The following is a 20,458-nucleotide window of genomic DNA, read 5'->3' as shown; positions in this document are numbered from 1 at the left end:
AGTCCCGCTCAGAGAAGCACCTAAAGACCAGCCACCAGCACTCTGTCTGGCCAACAGGGGGATAAAGAACTTCGTGGCCCTGGCTACTGCTGGCACTGTGGTGGCTGGATATGGAGCTCAGAGTGTCTGAGACTATGGGATGGCAAACAGGGAGGTACACAGGGACTTTGCAGTTGGGCCTCAGGAGGCTGGCAGTGTGGCAGGCAAAGGGGACTGCCCGCCACGCATATATGAGCAGAAACCAACAAAAGCTCACTTGCTAACAAAAGCAGCTAGATGGCACAGAGTGGAGGGTATGTGGAGTTTGGGAAAGCTTCCATCAAAACAACCAGGAGTTGACTAAAATCGACAGTGGCAGGACTCTTCTGGAACAATTACAATCGAGGCCTCCTCCCAGGGGCCCCCTATTCACATACAACTATTTCCAAGGTAGAGGAGAAATGGCAACAGTCTCCTGAACCACTACCGGCAAGCCAGCTGCTTGCCTGATGGTCTCCACTACGGATTAAGACACAACTACAGTGGTGCCTGGGTGGCTCAGTCGCTAAACGTCTGCCTTCGGCTCAGGTCATGATCCCAGGGTCCTGGGATTGAGCCCTGCATCGGGCTCCCTGCTCGGCGGGAAGCCTGCTTCTCCCTCTCCCACTCCCCCTGCTTGTGTTCCCTCTCTCGCAATCTCTCTCTGTCAAATAAATAAATAAAATCTTAAAAAAAAAAAAAAAAAAAAGACACAACTACAGAGTCCAACACTGTGTTGCCAGCACTGTGCCGACTCTCTGGAGCACCGAGGAGGGTGGAGGGGTACAGGGCTCGGGGGCAAGCTGGGGAACAGAACACGGCAGCCTCTCCTCACTCCTGCTCTGGCCTCTCCTCCGATTCTGCTCTGGCCATGTTCCTCCGTTAAAATATCTCAGGGACTGTTCGGTGCAGTGAAGAAAGCGTCTGGGGCTCCCACTGCCCGAGCCCAAGCTCTGTCCTCCTCCCTGTCCCCGGGCTAGACCTGGAGCTCCGCTCCAGACTTCAGGCTCCTCACAGCACTGGGAGCACCACAGGGCACTGATATGCTGGGAATATGTAAATTAGGTAGGTATCATCGACAGGTATGCAATGACTCATCACCGAAGCCTCATTTAATCCAGTTAAAATAAAGGAAGATTTTAAGAACATGGGAATAGCACTCTCTACAAGGATGCTCAGTGGTCATCTCTGCCTCCTCCCCTTGCCCTTACCTCCATGCCCCCTCAGGCACTTAAGCACGCTCTGAAGCCTCCTTGTCCCCTTCTCTAGGAAGCCCTTGGGCTCTGCTCTCTATCTAAAATGCCCTTCATCCTGTCTGTGACCACCCATACATATCCCACCAGCCTGTGAAGTCCCACTACTCCAGAAGATTCCAACCTCCATTACCTGGTCCCACTATCTGACCATACATTAAGCAGCTCGATTCTCTGCTGTTCAGCACTTTGTTCTAGAACTTTCATACTTCACCTGTCACTATTCCAAGTCTGAACATTTCATTTATATCCTCTCACCAACACTTAAACATCTTGGGGGTAGGAACCATATTATACCTGTACCACCTCCACAGAATTATGTACTTGTACTATGCTAGACTCGTAATAATTACTGAAATGTATTCTCCCTTTTCTACTCAGAAAAAGGGCTGACTACAGAGGGACACTGGAGAAGCTATTTAAGGCTTTTGAAGGTATGTACTATCTTCCCATCAGCGAATGGCTTCAGTACAGAAATGCCAATATGTATGTACCACTTTACACCGACTGGGATGGCTAAAATGAAAAAGGACAAGAAGGGTTGGTGAGGATGTGGAGAAATTGGAACCCTCATATATTGTTGGTGGTATATAATATAGTACAGCCACTCTGGAAAATAGTTTGGCAGTTCCTCCAAAAGTTAACTGTAGTTACCACATGACCCAACAATTCCACCCCTAGATGTACACACAAGAGAACTGAAAACATATACCCACTTCAGACTAGTACACGGATGTTCATAGTAGTCTTTTCATACTATCCGAAGTAGAAACAATTCAAAGGTCCATCAACTGATGACTAGATAAACAAAATGTGGTCTCTCCACACTAGGACTATCATGCCATGAAACGGAATGAGGTACTGCTACATACCACAACACAGATGAACCCTGATACCATTATTAGGTGAAAGAAGTCAGATACAAGAGGCCACTTATTCTGTGAGCCATTTATATGAAATGCACAGACCAGGCAACAGAAAGCAGATTGGCGGTTGCCTGGGGCTGGGGTGAGGTGGGAATGAAGAGTGATTGCTGATGGATACAGGGTTTCCTTTCAGGAGATAAAATGCTTTGGAATTAGACAGTGAAGATGGTTGTAAAGCCTTGTAAATTTGGTGAAAGCCACTGAATTGTATACTTTAAGAGGGTGAATTTTATGGTTATGAATTATATCTCCATTTTTTAAAAAGCTAAAAGAAACAAACAAAAACCTTGACACAGAAATGCTAGTAGGCTGCTATGATCCTCAAACTTCAGAATATACAAAACCCACGTGGGGTGATGATTAAGCTATGGATTCCTGGGCTTCCCTGACACCGCCACAAAAGTGACGGCTTGACAGATTCCATGTGGAATCCCGTAGCCTACATTTAATCCGCACACCAGGGGATGCGGATCCAAGTTACTAGCCTCGAAGCAGGTTTCTCAAAACACAGGTACTTAAAGAAACTGTAATTTAGAATCAGAAGAGCACATTCGGGTCCTGCTCCTTCCTGGTTATATGACCTTAGTCAAGTCATGTAACCTTTCTACTCCTGAGTTTCCCTAACTCTAAATGTAAAGAAGAACATCTTCCTCCAAGAGACAGTGTGTGTAAAGTGTCTAGTAGGGTACGTGGCATATAGTTGGTGTGCCATACATGTTGGTGAATCCTAACCAGGTGCCAAGTCCATTCAACAAACACTGTCAAGTGACTATATAATAGGAAAGGCCCAGTACAAGAAGACAGTGATTAACAGAACAAATTTTGAAAATAATCACTTACTGGATTTTGCAAAATATGAAGCAGACGTTAAAAACCAAGCATCGCTGTTTGCAAACCATTTAAATTAGTGTATCATTTTCCATACCCCTGACAAAGTAAATTTGGGACTACATCAGGAAAAGCAAAAACAACATGTATTCAGGCATTTGATGATTATAAAGAATTTCTAAAGGCTACTTAAGTAATAAAAGCAATACCTGTACCGTACTTTATTTTTTTTTCTTTGTGTCTTCTCTCGCCAAGCAGAATGTAAGAAATGTCAGGTCACCACGCCTGTTCTCTTATATCCCCAAAGTGTCTCCCTCGTTCCCGGGGCAGATAGGAAATCCTCTGTAGGAATGTACTTAATGAAACAGTGCGGCCTTTACCTTCAGGTCACGGTGGATAATAGGAGTTTTGCACTGATGCAGGCGGGCAACAGCTTCGCAGGTATCACAAAATATCTGAAGCACTTCATTCTCCGTAAAACCTGTTTGCAGGCGCTGGTTCATCAGGTTGACCACCTGGCCTCCTGCAAGGGGGCACAGAACAAGCGAGAGGTTAGCAACATTCAGACTCACTACTTACCCAAGACAATGAATGGCTGTCCACAGAGGAGCAACCTGGACAGAGGTGACTGGCTGAGCCACGACTGCAACCCAAGTGTCTTGATTCCCAGACCCAGATTCATCTTCTTACAATCCAGGTCCTTCTCTAATGCATCAAAACCAGTTTACTTTATGAAGTACTCCAGACGTGGGCTGCCTTTGTGACATCTTCAAGATCAGTAGAACTGACAATCTGGTCCTGCTATAGCCGCTTGGTTACACTGTCCCCGTTTGTATGAGACAAGGCCACAGGTTCAACCTGCCACATCTTTTAGTAAGAATCAGACTGCACAATAGACCCCAGGAGCAGGAAGAAGACAGCTTTATAGTCTGTACTTTAGGAATGGCTCGGTTTCTCTGGCTTCACTCACTACTTGCTGCCGAGGATGTAGAAATGCTACACCAATATTTCATCTCCAGGACCAAAAGACTGAGGACCTCACTTACACAAAATTATCCAGATCCCCAGATGCTCCCACTGCCTTGTCTCAAAACATTTTACCATGCAAAAAGGAATGGACAGGAGGAAACAAACTGTCAAGTTCAAATTTGGTAGTGTCTTAAAAAATCAGCTTAAGAGTTGTTACAGAGTAGGCTGAAATTACTGGTTAACATCATATTTTGGGGATTAATAACATATTTAATTTATGGACAGTATCTTTAAAGGCAAGGAAAATGTCAGTGGAAGTAAGGGTGATTATAAAACAGGGCACCAAACAGCGAGGCAGTGACCCAAGCTTGTAAGTGGCAGTTGCTTAGGCCAAAAAAGTCAAACCTCCAAACTGGTTGTGTGAAATGCAGTCAGCTCTGAATCAAGTCATGCTACAGTCTGTATTTCCCAAGATAAATGTTGCTTGAAACTCCAAGCTTTCAACTACTTAACTCCACTGTTCACAGCAGCATCGTTTGAATATAGCCTTACTGGAAATTACAGCTCGAAAGCAAGGAGAGGAAAGGTCATTTCCATTAGACGAAAAGGATTATTTTCCCCTATAACACAAGGATGGAGGTGTGGGTGGAGAAGAGAACACATGAGGGAGGGAGTGGGGAGGCTGAATCGTTTCTTCGGTCCATCTGGAGTTGGGTCTTTATTATGTGCCTTCATCGCTTGTTTTAAAGCATCACAAATAACACATTCATTCTCACCCTCATCCATTCTCATTCATATACAAGCACCAAACCTTCCTAAAGCCAACAAAAGGGGAGTTTTGTATTATCTACCACTTCAGATTGTTTGCCGTAGTAAGAATAACCAAGAGGTGAGAGCAGGCTCTGTATCTTTCTTTGCACATCTTTAAAAATAGAACAACATACATTAGGGCACAATGCACATTAATTGAAATGAGCCCCATGCCCTTGACAATCAAAGTGCCAGAGCAACGGGAGCTCAAGGTGTGGGTCATATACTTACCCCTACAGAAGTCCATCAGAATGAGCACTTCCCATACATCACCACTGCTCACATTGTTGATACTGGAGTCAATGTAACCGACAATGTTCTTGTGCCCCGATAGGTCTCTCTTTTATAAAGAAGAGTTGAGAAATATAGTATGAGATACAGATACCAATAGAGACATAATGAGCCCGTTGGTTCCATTAGCACAGATAATTTAAATGCAGATGACCTTAACTGCAATGAGAGGTAAGACTGAAGAGGGGGGTCAAGAGCAGGTTTCCAGTGGTCTCTGAGATTCATGGCCAGATCTTCAGTAAATGCTTCTACAATCCTACTAAACCACAGCACTCGCCTGAACAAGATTCTGGAATCTGATGCACACAGGGTGCCTGCTTGTTCGCTCCATCAGTGCTCCATGTAAGCCAGGAGCAAAGGCGCCTATCTCCAGAAGTACTGCAGAGAGTGTGAGCCAGACAGTATGAAGTATTTAAACGTGTGAATTTTTAATTCAGAAAAATGAAACTGGTGGGGTTTTTCCCTGGTTGTAGATACACAAGTGAATTCAACATGACTTTTAAATTGTTTGTACTGTTTTTCTCCCTTTAGGAAATATGTGAAAAGAACAACTGCTTTACAAAGTTTTGAACAGACTACAGTGGCATCCAGACCTAAACATTTTGCTCATAATTAAGCCTTTCAAGCCAACCAAATGGAATATAAGACGGGTCATGTTTCCAGCTCTCTGGTTGGAACTGCATATGCTCTCTCAGGGGTGCTTATGGAATTCACTTAGTCAACAAATGTACATTAAGCACTTCCTATGTGTCAGGACCCATTTAGGCCCTAGAAGTTGCCTCACACCTTGGTATAGTTATTTCAACATCCATAGAGGCAAATCTTTGTAATGATGATGTTTAAAATCCAATGTCATCAAGAAGTAAGTTGGGGAAAGAAAAAGTGAGCAAGCTGGATAAAAGGATTTTTGCACAAATACAAGATTTAAAAAAACTCGTTTTAATAAATTATTTTACTTTTGTTTAAAAAAAGGGGAGGGGAGTGGAAACATAAGTGGTTCTGAGTCACCAGACAAACATGACAGTTCAGGCCATAAAAACAGTAACTACCTCTACACAAACTAGAGATTTGGCTGCTTAGAGTGACATATAAAGTCTCTTTTAATCTGAAATTATATACCAAAACAAGAAGAAATCTCATAGTATCAAAAGAATATACCTGAACCCTGAGCATCAAAGTTAAAATTCATTAGAACTTTCCTGTGAGGGAGGGAGTAAGAATGACTATTGCTTCAGAAAGGTAGACAAAAATAAAAATGTGACCGCTGGAGCTGACAGTGGGAAGTCAATGGAGCCCTATGCAAGAACAGTTTCAGAGAAGGGATGGGATGGGGGCTGGGGGGAGGGGAGAAATGGACTTGCAAAGAGTTGAGCACATAGAGCTGGTGACTACAGATGAGTCTTCTGGAACATTCTGTGCTCCAGAGAGGAACAGCATTGCCAGAAGGAATTAATTCTCAGGATGAGAGAGGCCTGAGCATGGGAGAGTGGAAGGAGCCAGGAGCAGAAACCTTCAGCATACAGGAGAGGACGAAGGTTAACTGATGGAACCTAGTCCTGCAGGAAGAGAAGGCGGGGACTGGTCTTAGAAAGAGGAGCCGGAAGGAAATGAGGATGGATATGCATATTGGTTTACAGCTGGAGAAAAGGGAACTTCAGTGAGTTCAGTTCTATTGTTCTGTTTCTGGTAGAGAGCAAGACCATGTTTGCAGTATAAGGGAATGAGAAAGAAGCTTGATGAGAGAAATAAAAGGCTTAGAGCAACTACTTTGGATAACAAACAAAGGAGATGATGAGGCAGAAAAAGCAGTCTCTCGAGTTCTGCACAACAGAACGTGATTTCAGGGTTCACGTCGCAGAGGCCCGTTCTTCCCCCTGCTTTTTACTCTCATCACCAACTCTTCAAAAACTTGATTTCATTTACACAGTCGAGGAAGGAGGAAGAAATGGAGAGGAGTTCTTGAAGCCAAAATAGAGCAGAAGATCATGTTCTCCAAATGTTCACAGGCGGAATGAAAGACTAATGTTTCCACATTAGTAATCTGTCTACATTTAACCGTTTAAAAAAGAATCAGCAATGCTACCTCTGATTTGTCTCACCCCAAGAGGAATAATAAAGAATCAGGATGGGAAAAAAAGCATTTGACAGAGCCAAGAGGAGGTCAAGAGCTATTAGAGGACCCAAACTGGATAATTAACATCTGCAGATGGCATCCTACAACAGTTGCCAAGCTGTTTGCTGATCAGTTCAAGTCCAAATTCCTCTTCATTTTGTCTTCTGCAGAGTTCCTGAGAGACGTCCAAGCAGAAAAGATCTCCTTTGGAGGGAGACCACGGCACTTACTTAACGACCTGATGATGCAGCAACATCTCAGATTTTAGAGTAACACCTCACTAGTCTGCAACTGATGGAGAAAATCGATTTGAATGGCTGTGAAACGCAGAAAAGGTCAAGAGAAAAACTTACTGCAAAGTGAGACTGACTCACACTGAGGGTGCCACTGCCCAGTTTGCAGCAGCAATAGGCCAGAGGAGGCCCAAGCATTCCCTGGCTTTCATTAAAAGCACAGTCCCAGGCTTGGAGAACAGAAATGGACATAGAGGTATGGGACAGAACCCACACGGTACTGGAGCTCAATTACTCGGGAAAAGGCAGGATATAAAGAGGATGCCTTGATGCCCTTGGCTACAACTATTATTTGGGGTACACTGAGATAAAAATCTATATGATGAATATAAGCCAAAACCTGATTTTCAGGGGAGTGAGAAATGTTCAGTTAAATTATAGATCAGATCAGTTTATATTACATGATTTAAACAGCGATGTCTAAGGAGTGTGTATTGTCATTTTAAACTTTATTTTTATTTTATTTATTTATTTTTTAAGATTTTATTTATTTATTTGACAGAGAGAGACACAGTGAGAGAGGGAACACAAGCAGAGGGACTGGTAGAGGGAGAAGCAGGCTTCCCGCCAAGCAGGGAGCCCGATGCGGGGCTCGATCCCAGGACCCTGGGATCATGACCTGAGCCGAAGGCAGACGCTTAAGGACTGAGCCACCCAGGTGCCCCTAAACTTTATTTTTAGATTAACATTACAATTAACATTAACAAACTTTATTTTTAGATTAGAGTACTGACATAAACGTGCTCTTAGAAGACCTGCTTTATTTTATTTATTTATTTTTTTTTATTTTTAAAGATTTTATTTATTTATTTGACAGAGAGAGACACAGTGAGAGAGGGAACACAAGCAGGGGGAGTAGGAGAGGGAGAAGCAGGCCTCCCGCCAAGCGGGAAGCCCGATGCGGGGCTTGATCCCAGGACCCTGGGATCATGACCTGAGCCGAAGGCAGACGCTTAACGACTGAGCCACCCAGGCGCCCCAGAAGACCTGCTTTATTAAGTAGATATTTTCAATGATTTGTAGTTGCCTTATTAATATTAATATTAATATTAATAATATATTTAACTGTTTGTAGTGCTAAAAAACTTTCTTCATAAATACATGCAAAAGCTGCCATTTGAAAATCATGCCTTCAATCCAGATCTTACAGGTTATCACAAATCTCAAGTTTATCTGGGGTCCTAATTAATGATGCTTGTAGCACAAAACAGTATCCTATCCCTATCTTCAAAATTCCTACAGCAGGAGGATTCCTCGTTAAGAATCTTGAGGCCTTAAGGGAGGACTTAATCCCTAAGTACATCTATAAAAACCTTTATTATATAAGTTCAGGAAAACAAAGAAGATAGCATTCTAAAGAGCATATTAATAACATGTCACTCACCTCCCAATAGTAAAAATGAGTATGGTATATAACTAATTTCCCTATATATTTGCTCAGGTCACCCTTCCTTGGAATGTCAGCATGATACCTGCCAATTTCCAGTATGGATAGCGCTTGCATTTAAACAGATTAAGTTTCCAAAGAGATAATTTACCTGCTTTGACCCTCCATTCAAATATTCATTGTTTTCTGCTTTTATGACTTATCACTATTGCTGCTTATTTCTGGGATCACACCAGGGTTCCACAGACCCTTTTAAGCAAATTTCAGCTTCTTTTTAACTTAAAGGTGAAGGAATCCAGTTCTAAAGCCTGAAATTTGTTTACTTCTCCTACTGGATGCTTTGTGAAAGTCTTCTGCCTTACTTTTCTTTGCTCCTTTTCCCCTCAATTACTCTGAATTTCCGTTATAACTCTCTTCACAAGGAGTTATTCACAGGCACAGTAAAACATCAAGTCCAGTACAGCAATGAAAAGAAACACTGTGAGATCTAGGCTGGCCCTGGTGTTCAATGAGGGCCAAGGTATCTAAGCTTCTGCAACGTAAGAAGTCTCAAATACTACTCTCCTTCCCATACTCACATTGACTCTCCCTTTCCTGAGTCTTACTCATTAATTAATCCTGTACTTACTGAACAGATCTTTAAAGTCATCTAAAATCTGATTTAGAACAGTGCTGCTCAAACTTTAATAGGCATATGAACCACCTGGGGATCCTGTTTAAAAGCAGATTCTAATCCAGTAGCTCTAGGAAAGGGCCCAGGATGTTGCTCCTCAGTGGCATTTAAAGTAGGAAAGATCTAGAGCAGCACTACTCAAAATGTGACCCACAAATATGTGCTGGTTAGTAAACTGTTACCAGCCCAGAAGGAGATAAGAAGCTTGTTCCAGGACATAAATCAATTAACTAACCAAGCTGACTTGTTTCTTTTCCTAGTTCCTTGATTTACATTCTGGCACAACATCCTCTGAATAGCACCCATACGTTTACAGCCAATTGATTTCTTTTTTTTTTTTTTTTAAGATTTTATTTATTTCTTGGACAGAGAGAGACATAGTGAGAGCAGGAACACAAGTGGGGGAAGTGGGAGAGGGAGAAGCAGGCTTCCCGCCGAGCAGGGAGCCCGATGCGGAACTCGATCCCAGGGTCCTGGGATCATGACCTGAGCCAAAGGCAGATGCTTAACAACTGAGCCACCCAGGTGCCCCCAGCCAATTGATTTCTGACAAGGGTGCCAAAACAAGTCAATGAGGGAAAGATCAGTCTTTTCAAAAAATGATGCTGGGACAACTAGATTATCTTCATGCAAAAGAATAAATTTAGATCCCTACCTCATACCATACACAAAAATTAATTCAGAATGGACCAAAGATATAAAAACGCCCAAAAGAAAATATGCACACAAATCATCATGGTGTTGGATTAGGTAATAGTTCTTAGATATGACACCTGAAGCACAAGCAATCAAAGAAAAAAAAAAAACGGATAAACTGCACTTCATCAAAATTAAAAAATTTTGCGCTTCAAAGGACACTATTAAGAAAATGAAAGACAGTGCAAAGAATGGAAAAAAAATATTTGCAAACCATACACCTGATAAGGATCCAGTATCCTGGCTATATAAAGAACCCTTAAAACTCAACAATAAGAAGACAACACGATGTAAAAATTGGCAAAGGATCTATCTGAATGGACATTTCTCCAAAGAGCATTACAAATGGCTGATAAGCACATGAAAAGATGTTCAATGCCATTAATCACTTGGAAAATGCAAATTAAAACCACAATGAGATATGACTCCAAACCACAAGGATGGCTATAATTAAAAATATAAACAATAAAAAATGTTGCCAAGGATGTGGAGACTGGAACCTTCATATATTGCTGGAAGAATATAAAATAGTGCAACTCCTGTGGAAAACAGTTTGGCATTTTTTCAAAAAACAGAGTTACCACTTGACCCAGCAATTTCATCCTTGTGTATATACCCAAGGGAAATGAAACATCATGTTCACACAAAAACTTGTACACAAATGTCCTAAGCAGCACTATTCATAATGCCCAAAAGTGGAAACAATCCAAATGTCCATCAGGATAAACAAAATGTGATATCTACACATGGAATATTATGCAGCCATGAAAAGGAAAAAAATACTCATACATGCTATCACATGGATAAATGAGGCACTCATCCATGCTACAGGATGGTTTAACCGTAAACATTATGTTAAGTGAAAGAAGTCATAAGAGGCCATGTATTAGATTATTCCATTTATATGAAAAGTCCCGAATATACGCCAGAAAGTGGACTAATGGTTGCCAAAGACTATGGCAAGGGGGTCATGAGGAGTGACTGCTAACAGGGACAGGTCTCCTTTGGAGATGATGAAAAAAAATGTTTTGGAGTTAAATACATGGTGATGGGTAAATAACCCTGTGAATATACTAAAAATTACTGAATTATATTTAAAAGGGTGAATTTTATCTCAATTTACAAAGAAAAGTAATATGATGAGCTAGGGAAAAAATAAACATACAAGGGGGAAAAGAAAAAGAAAACAAGGTCCTTTGAGTAGCACTGATCTAGAGCAGTCAGGCAGCTCAAATCGTAATCCCTGCTAGAGTCTTTTGACAAGCAGTTTTCTTACAATAATGTCACTTCTTTGGACCCTCACCCAACTGCAGACAGCCTGTATGTACTGCTGATGAGTTATTCCTTACATCCAACTGGAAACTTCCACCTCTTGTTCCTAGACTGTCCTCTTCAGAGCAAAAAGAGCAAGTCTTCTTTTCCACTTTCTAAACAATTGAAATATTATTATTTAGACTCTAAATCTTTTCTTCTCTAGGTTAAATATACCTACTTTCATAGACATGTTTTTTAGTTGCATCACCACTTAAATGCTTCATTTTGTCTATATCCCTTTGACAAGAATGGCCCCAGGAAATGAATGGAATACTCCAGATATGGTCTGACTCATGCAGAGTACACCAGCATCATCACCTATTATTAATTTTATTAATGTAGCTAAAAATGGCATTTTTTTGGCAGCTGCATTACACTACACATTCGTATTGAGTTAATTGACCACTAAAATACTTAAGTCTTTTTCCATTTTACACTGCTTTAAATCTCTGTCTTCCCAGAACTATGCTTGTAAAGCTGTTAAAATAAAAATTCAAGTGTATGACCTTGCCTTGTTATTTCACCTCATTAGAATCAGTCTATTGCTCCAATTCATAAGGATCATTTTGGATCCTGATTCTATTACCCAATGTAGTGGTTATATCTTCCAACTTCATATTAGGTAGATAACTGATAAGTGTGTCTTCTCTTTAACCAGGTTATTTGCCAAATATAAAATAACATAAAAGTAGTGGTGAGCCATACGGCTTTTTTCTTAGAAGGCATCCTCCAAATTAATATCAAACCACTGGTCAGAAACCATTATACACAGTAGTTATTACTACTGGAATCCAGCCTAGACTCTCCAACTTGCTCACAAATCTCTGGTGAGTGTCCTTACCCAAATGACATAATCCATAGACACGGGACCTAGTGCACTCTCCTGAGCTTCTTATCCAGAAACCTTCCCAAAGAGGCCATGATGTTGGTATGACATGGCTTGCTATTACCCAACCTTAAAGTTCTTTGGATCTCTGCTTACTTATCCAACGGACTACAAAACAGCTTAAAATTTTATTTTATTTTTAAAATAAGTAATACACTAACATTCAAAAAGAAAAAAAAAAGGAAATTATTTTCTACTCCAGTACTCATCACCTATAGGAAACACTCCCTGTTTCTTTCCCTTTCTCCCATTCACCCTCCCTCCCTCCCTCTCTCCTCTCTCATCCTTTCAGTGTTTTGTTCAGGCAAATCCAAACAGTATGTATTATGTATGTGTACACACACACACACACACACACAACACACCTTTTCTTACACAAAAAATAGCATCAAAGCATCTTTTTAAATAATCTGTTCCAGATTCTTGTCCCCCATCAATCCTGATGTCCCTACTGTGCACAATCTACCTTCCTCTCTTTTAGGAATACAGAAACATTTTCCTGCCTCAAATCTTCTGATATCTCTTCTGTTGAAAGCAAGTCTTCAAACGTTCACTGGTGGCAGCTCAGTGTCCTCACTATCAAGCTCACTGCAGATGTAATCCATCTGGGCCAAGAAATGTGAACACAGAACAGCACTTGGCACATCTTGAGCTTGAGTTCTTATCCCTCTAAGTCTGAAGAAAATTAATCTTTTCCTGCCTGTAGGTAAAGAAATCTGAAGTCCAAAACCCAATTTCCCATTGTCCATCAGAAACCAAAATCCCTTTGGTTCCATCAGGGCCCACATCCCAGATGTTATCAAAGGACTCCTACCATACTCTGGTAAATGGTACGCAACATATGTCAAAATCAAATGTCTCTAGTGAAACCAGTAACCATTCTTGAGTTTGGGTGGGTGCAACACGCAGATCCTTAGTCTGCTGTAAGTGCAGAGAGAACTCTGCTGCTTTGATCCCTAACACACAAGCCCTAGCATGTTATAAAACATGTTACCTCCTCTAATTCCTTTCACAATTCTGACACTGTGTGAGAGAGGCAGGGTTAGGGTATGCCCTCTATCTGACAGAAGTCTGAGCCTAGGAGGGTTAAAAACATCACATAGAGCTTTTGATTAAAATGGCAGGAAAAAATTTTTTAAGTAAGTTGAATACTTGCTTTTATCTCTGCCTCCTTCTAAAGCCTTACTAAATGATGTAAAGAGTTTGTTTTTTAAAAAGCACAAACTGAAGACTTCCATTTCCAGGAAAATGGAGTAGATGTGCTTTTGCCTATTCTTCCTTCTAAGAACAACTAAATACTTTGGACACTAGTATAGATTTTAAAGATATCTTTTTTTTAATTTATTTATTTGACAGAGAGATAGCACAAGTAGGCAGAGTGGCAGGCAGAGGGAGAGGGAGAAGCAGGCTCTCCGCTGAGCAGGGAGCCCGACGCGGGGCTTGATCCCAGGACCCTGGGATCATGACCTGAGCTGAAGGCAGCTGCTTAACCAACTGAGCCACCCAGGTGCCCCACTAGTATAGATTTTAAAAAGCATAATAAGAAGGGTCTGAAATGTGGACAGAAAGCAGCCTGACTAGAAACTTTGGAACCCAATGAATGAAACGGTGGTGAGCTGCCTGAGTTTTCTTTTTGTCCCATATATCCCAGACTAGAAACTGAAGCAACTGGTGAGTTAAAAACACCAATGGGTGTAGACAAAAAAAGCCCCAATAAAAGCTTGCTCTCTCAGGGCGCCTGGGTGGCTTAGTCATTAAGGGTCTGCCTTCGGCTCAGGTCATGGTTCCAGGGTCCTGAGATCGAGCCCCGCATCAGGCTCCCTGCTTGGCGGGAAGCCTGCTTCTCCCTCTCCCACTCCCCCTGCTTGTGTTCCTCTCTCGCTGTGTCTCTCTCTGTCAGATAAATAAATGAAATCTTAAAAAAAAAAAAAAAAAAAGCTTGCTCTCTCTAGCCAAACCCAGGAAAAGGGCAGCCTGGCAAGACAGAAATTCATAGACACTAACTACTCTATTCCAGCCAAAAATCACAGAAAAAACTGCAGCCTCTCCCTGCAGACATGCCAGCAAAAGCCAAGTGGGGAGCCCAGACTTCCATCCTCACACACACACTGTATCTATGTATATAACGCATTAATATGTAAAAAAAATATATAACATGAACATATAATACATAACAAATACATATGTAATATACACAGATACAATGTATAACTAATATATATATAACATTAATTAGAATATTTAAAAGTTATACAAAGAAATGGCCAACAAATATAGGAAATGATTCTCAACCTCACTAAGCATCAGGAAAATGCAAATCAAAATCACAAGGAGATAACACTTCATGCCTGTTGAGATGCCGTTATTCAACACACACAGAGAGAGAGAGAGAGAGAGACACTAACAAGTGCTGACAAGGGTGTGCAGATATTAGAACCCTTGCGCACTGTTGGTAGAAATGTAAATTGGTACAGCCACTGTGAAAAACAGAAAATTAAACACAGAATTACCATATTACCCAGCAATCCCACTTCTTCGTGTATATCCCAAAGAATTAAAAGCAGGTCTTGAAGAGATATTTGCACATCCATGTTCACTGCAACATTATTCACAATAACCAAGGGGAAGAAGCAACCTAAACGTCCACTGATGGATAAATGGCTAAAGAAAATGGGGCATATATTTATAATGGAATATGACTCGACCTTAAAAAAGAAATCTTGTCATTTCTACAATATGGATGAACCATGAGAATATTATAGTAAGTGAAATAAGCCAGTCATAGAAGGACAAATATTGTATGATTCCACTTACATGAGGTGTATAAAACAGCTACATAAGTTCTAGAGATCTGCTGTATAACACTGTGCCAACAGTTAATAACACTGCACACTTAGAAATGGTTAAGATGGTAAATTTTAAGTTACATGGTTTTGACCACAATAAAAAAAATATTTTTAAATGTTAGAGTAAAATTAAAATAAAAATTTCAATACTAGCTTAAAAACAAAAAGAAATCTTCAAAATTTGAAATAATAATTGCTTAGTTGACAATCTATGCAATATATTTGAGTTGAAAATTTATACCCACACAAAACCTGCACACAGATGTTTATAGCAGCTTTTATTCATAGTTGCTAAAACTTGGAAGCAACCAAGATGTTCTTCAATAGATGAATGGATAAACTGTGAAACATCCATACAATGGAATATTATTCTGCTCTACAAAGAAATGAGCCATCAAGCCATGAAAAGACATGGAAGAAACTTAAATGCATTTTAAGTGAAAGAAGCCAATCTGAAAAGGTTACACACGGAATGACTGCAACTACATGATATTCTAAAAAGGGCAAAACTATGGAGACAGCAAAATAAAAATCAGTGGTTATCAGGGGTTGGGATATTTGGTGGGATCACCAGGCAGAGCACAGGCAATGTCTGGGGCAGTGAAACTATTCCATATGATACTATAATGGTAGATACATGTTATACATTTGTCAAAACCCACAATACAATATCAAACTCAATGTACAATACCAAGAGTAAACCTTAAAATAAACTATGAACTCTAGGGGATAATGATATGTCAATGTGTCAACTCCCACCTCAAGTACCTAGGAAAAGAAGAACAAAACAAACCCCAAGCAAGCAGAAAGAAAGAAATAATAAATATAAAAACAAAAATCAATGAAATAAAAAATGGAAAAATAGAGAAAATCAATTAAACAAAGCGATCGTTCTTTGAAAACATCAAGTGGCAAACCTCTAGCAATATCAACAAAGAAAAAAAGAAGATACAAATTACCAATATCAGGAATGAATCAGGGGATTTTACCACAGACCTGGCATACATCAAAGGATAATACAAGAATAACACTAACAACTAACTCTACCTGCATAAATTTGACTTAACTTAAATGAAATGGACCAATTCCTCAAAAATACAAACTATTACAACTCACCTAATATAAAGGATAATTTTAATAGCTCTGTAAGTATTAATGAAACTGATTTTGTAAATTAATAACTGCCAAAAAAGAACTCCCCAGGCCCAGATGGTTTCATGGAGAATTCCAACAAATGCTTAAAGAAGAACAAATACCAATTCTACAAAATCTTTTCCAGAAAACAGAAGAGGAGGGAACACTTCCCATCTCCCAACTCATGTTATAAAGCCAGAATTACCCTAATACCAAAACCAGAAAAAGCTTAATAATTAACTCCCAAAACTACAGACCATTAACCCTCACTATAGATGTAAAAATCCAAAATGTTAACAAACAGAATTCAAAAATATGTAAAAATAATTATAGACCATGACCAACTAGGGATTATTGCAGGGATGCAAGTTTGGTTCAATATTTGAAAATCCGTCAATATAACCGACCATATTAAAGCTAAAGAAGAAAAATCACATGAGCATATTAATCAACGCAGAGAAAAAATATCTGACAAACTTCAACACCCATTCATGATAAAAACTCTTAGAAAAATAGGAATAGAGGGAAATTTCCTCAAATTTATTTATTTATTTTTTTAAGATTTTCTTTATTTATTTGAGAGAGAGAATGAGATAGAGAGAACATGAGAGAGGGGAGGGTCAGAGGGAGAAGCAGACTCCCTGCTGAACAGGGAGCCCGATGCGGGACGCGATCCCGGGACTCCAGGATCATGACCTGAGCCGAAGGCAGTCGCTTAACCAACTGAGCCACCCAGGCGCCCATATTTTTTAAATCTATTTTTAAAAACTATAGTTAACCTCATGCTTAATAGGGAAAGTATTCTTTCCTCCTAAGATTGGAAAGAAGGCAAGGATGTCCACTCACCATTCTAATTCAACATAGTATTGCAAATTCTAGCCAATGCAAGAAGGCTAGAAAAGGAAATTATAGGATACAGATCAGAAAGGAAGAAATAAAACTGCCTCTCGTTGCAGGTAACACAATGGTCTATATAGAAAATCCTAAGGAATCTAGAAAAAAATTCCAGAACCAGGGGTGCCTGGGTGGCTCAGTTGGTTGAGCGGCTGCGTCCAGCTTGGGTCATGATCCTGAGTCCCAGGATCTAGTCCTGCATTGGGATCCCTGCTCAGCGGGGAGCCTGCTTCTCCCTCTGACCCTCCCCCCCTCATGCTCTCTCTCACTCTCATGCTTTCTCTCCCAAAGAAATAAATAAAATCTTCAAAAAAAAATTCCAGAAGTAGTAAACAAATTTAGCAAGGCTATAGGATAAAAGATAAACATAGAAAAATCAGTTGGTTGGGGCACCTAGGTGACTCAGTCATTTAAGCGTCCAACTCTTGATTTCAGCTCAGGTCTTGAATTCAGGATCGTGGGACTGAGCCTCATGTTGGGCTCTGCGCTCAGCTGAGAGTCTGCTTGAGATTCTCTCTCCCTCTCCCTCTGCCCCACCCCGCACTCCCACTGGCGCTCTCTAAAATAAATGAATGAACGAATGAATGACTGAATAAAAATGAATTGGTTTTTTACATACTAGCAATAAACACGGACACCAAAATTAAAAATCCAGTACCATTTATAACCATTCAAAACAAAACCAAAAACCTATGTCTAAATCTAAGAACATGTACAAAGTCTACCTAATGTCAATGAAAAAAGTCAAAGATACAAATAAATGGAGAGAAGCACCATGTTCATTTATTGGAAAACTAAACAGAAAAGATGTCAATTCTCCCCAAATAAATATACAAGTTTAATGGAACTCCTATCAAGATACTTGCAAGACATTCTGTAGACAAAAATTATTCTAAAATTTATGTGAAAAGACAAAAAAAATGGGAATAAGTAAAACAATTTTAGGGAAAAAAAAGTAGGAGGAGTCAGTCTGATTTCCAGACTTATTATAAAGCTACAGTAATCAAGGTTGTATGGTATTTGGTAGAGGGAAAGTCATATAGATTAATGGGAACAGAACAGAGGAGGGTCTGGCGATGGACCCTCACAAATATGCCCGACTGATTTCTGACAAACATATTCAACAGAGGAAAGATAGCCTTTTCAACAAAGGGTGCTGGAGCAAATGGATACCCATAGGCAAAAAATGAACCTCAATATAAGTTTCACACCTTACATAAAAACTAACTCAAAATGGATCACAGACTTAAATGTAAAACGTAAAACTATAAAACTTTTAGGAAAAAAGAAGACAAAATCTTCAGAATCAAGGGGTAGGCAGAGTTCTTAGAAATGACACCAAAAACATGTTCCACAAAAAACAAAACCAAACCAAACCAAAAAAAAACCAGATAAACTGGACTTCATCAAAGTTAAAAACAAAACGAAACAAAAACAAACAGAAAGGTCTTAGAAATTAAAAAGCTTGACAAATAAAAAATTCAACAGGGTGGCTGGAATATAAAGCTGAGGAAATCTGCTGGAATGTAGAGGGGGAAAAACACCCAAAGATATGAAAAATCAAGGGGAGAAAACACAAAAAATTAGAAAATCAATTCAGGAGGACCAATATCCAAAATAACAGCAATTTCACACAAAAGGAAGACAGAAAAGGAAATCACCAAATGAGACAAGCTAAAATTCCTCATAATGCAAGGACAGGAGTCTCTAGATTACATGGGAACACCATTTATTAATAAATAATAAATGCACATAGCAAGGTGTATCATCAAGATATTTCAGAACACTGTAAACAAAGGGGAAACTGATAAATTTCTAGGGAGAAAATAATGGGTCACACCCAAAGGGCTGATATTAGAATGACTTCTGACTTCCTATCCACAACAATGAAAGCTAAAATACTGTATAGCAATGCTTTCAAATATCTGAATGAAATTATTTCTGAGCCAGAATTTTATACACAAGGTTTCACATGTGTGAACATAAAATAAAGACACTTCCAGCCCTGCAAGGTCTCAAAAATTTACCTACCATACATAAGGAAGCTACCACAGGATAAGCTCCACCAAAATGAGGAAGTAAAACAAAAAACGAGTCAGGAAATCTAACAAAAAAGCGAGGCAAAGGGAATGACTAAGAAATTCCAAGATAAGGCTGTAAACTAGACCTAGAGAGCAGCCAAACCAGATTTCACTGAGTTAGGAGATTGAGATCTCTTCAAGATAAAATGAACAGAACATATAAATGCATTTAAAAGTATTTTGAAAAAATGATTTCTACAGCCTAGGGAGAGTTTGGGGTTAAACTGCTGAAAAGTACACAGAAAAGACAGACCAAAAAATGGAAAAAGATTATTAATTCCAGTGAAAACAGAGTTATACAGAAAAGGAATAGTAATCCTAGTCCACCAGAAGATTCTGCAAGAACAGTGTTTTCATACATGTAAAAACTAATACTACTGTAACTAACATACTGCCAGAAACTTCTGCTGTTGCAGCAGAATGGGAAATGAGCATGATTGCAGGTATTTGGGGAGAAGGGCGTGCAGGGGATGAAAGAGAGCTAAATTTTTACTTTCCATACTATATAATGCCTAAAATTGAGAAAAAAATCAAGAACTAGCAATATCAGCATGATATTTTGAAACATAGCAAATGAATCAACAAAAAGTGGTTGTCTCTGGGACCTTGCAGTGACAGAGGAGGGCCCCTCAGGGACTTGCTTGAAGTTTTTGGGAACAAGCTTCGTTCGCTTATATGAGTATTTAAGTTCTGAAAAAATATAAACTCAAAACAGAACACAATCTTTCACAGCTAATACATAGCTGGGCCAGAACTTGAACTCATGTAACTGAGTTCCCAATCAGGTGTGTTAATGTGTGAGCTCGTAAGGGGCCTGTGTCTTCCTAGTTCCACACCCGCCTAGCACAGAGCCAGCCCTCAAACAATGTTTCTGAATGAGTGGGAGAAAGTTAAAGAATGGGATTACTTTCATAACGCCAGAAAATTAATGCGAAGGGCATTCCAGGCAGAGGAAACAGCAGAAGCAAAGACAGGAAACGGAGTGTGAGAGCTCAGCAAGGCAGGGACAAGGGGAGGAGGGGGCAAAGAGAAGCGGCCAGAAAATC

The 20,458-nt window shown here is 40.0% G+C and overlaps 1 protein-coding gene across 27 annotated transcripts in view; it reads right to left on the bottom strand.

Moving 5' to 3' along the window:
• Positions 1–20,458, bottom strand: part of AAK1 (AP2 associated kinase 1) — a 171,557-nt gene that overhangs the window by 69,949 nt on the left and 81,150 nt on the right. For all 27 annotated transcript variants that reach the window (XM_064572392.1, XM_054509831.2, XM_054509833.2 and 24 more), the window contains exons 4-5: positions 5,036–5,144; positions 3,406–3,548 (exon numbers count right to left, since the gene is read on the bottom strand). In XM_064572392.1, the coding sequence (XP_064428462.1) occupies positions 3,406–3,548; positions 5,036–5,144 (252 nt within the window). The remainder of the gene's footprint in view (positions 1–3,405; positions 3,549–5,035; positions 5,145–20,458) is intronic.

The sequence above is a fragment of the Mirounga angustirostris genome, unplaced genomic scaffold (genome assembly GCF_029215605.1).
Source record: "Mirounga angustirostris isolate CCGP_5_RB_7025 unplaced genomic scaffold, mMirAng1.0.hap1 SCAF_10, whole genome shotgun sequence".
Taxonomy (NCBI): domain Eukaryota; kingdom Metazoa; phylum Chordata; class Mammalia; order Carnivora; family Phocidae; genus Mirounga; species Mirounga angustirostris.
Note: the sequence above shows the minus strand (reverse complement) of the source record. Positions and strands in the feature narration are given on the sequence as shown.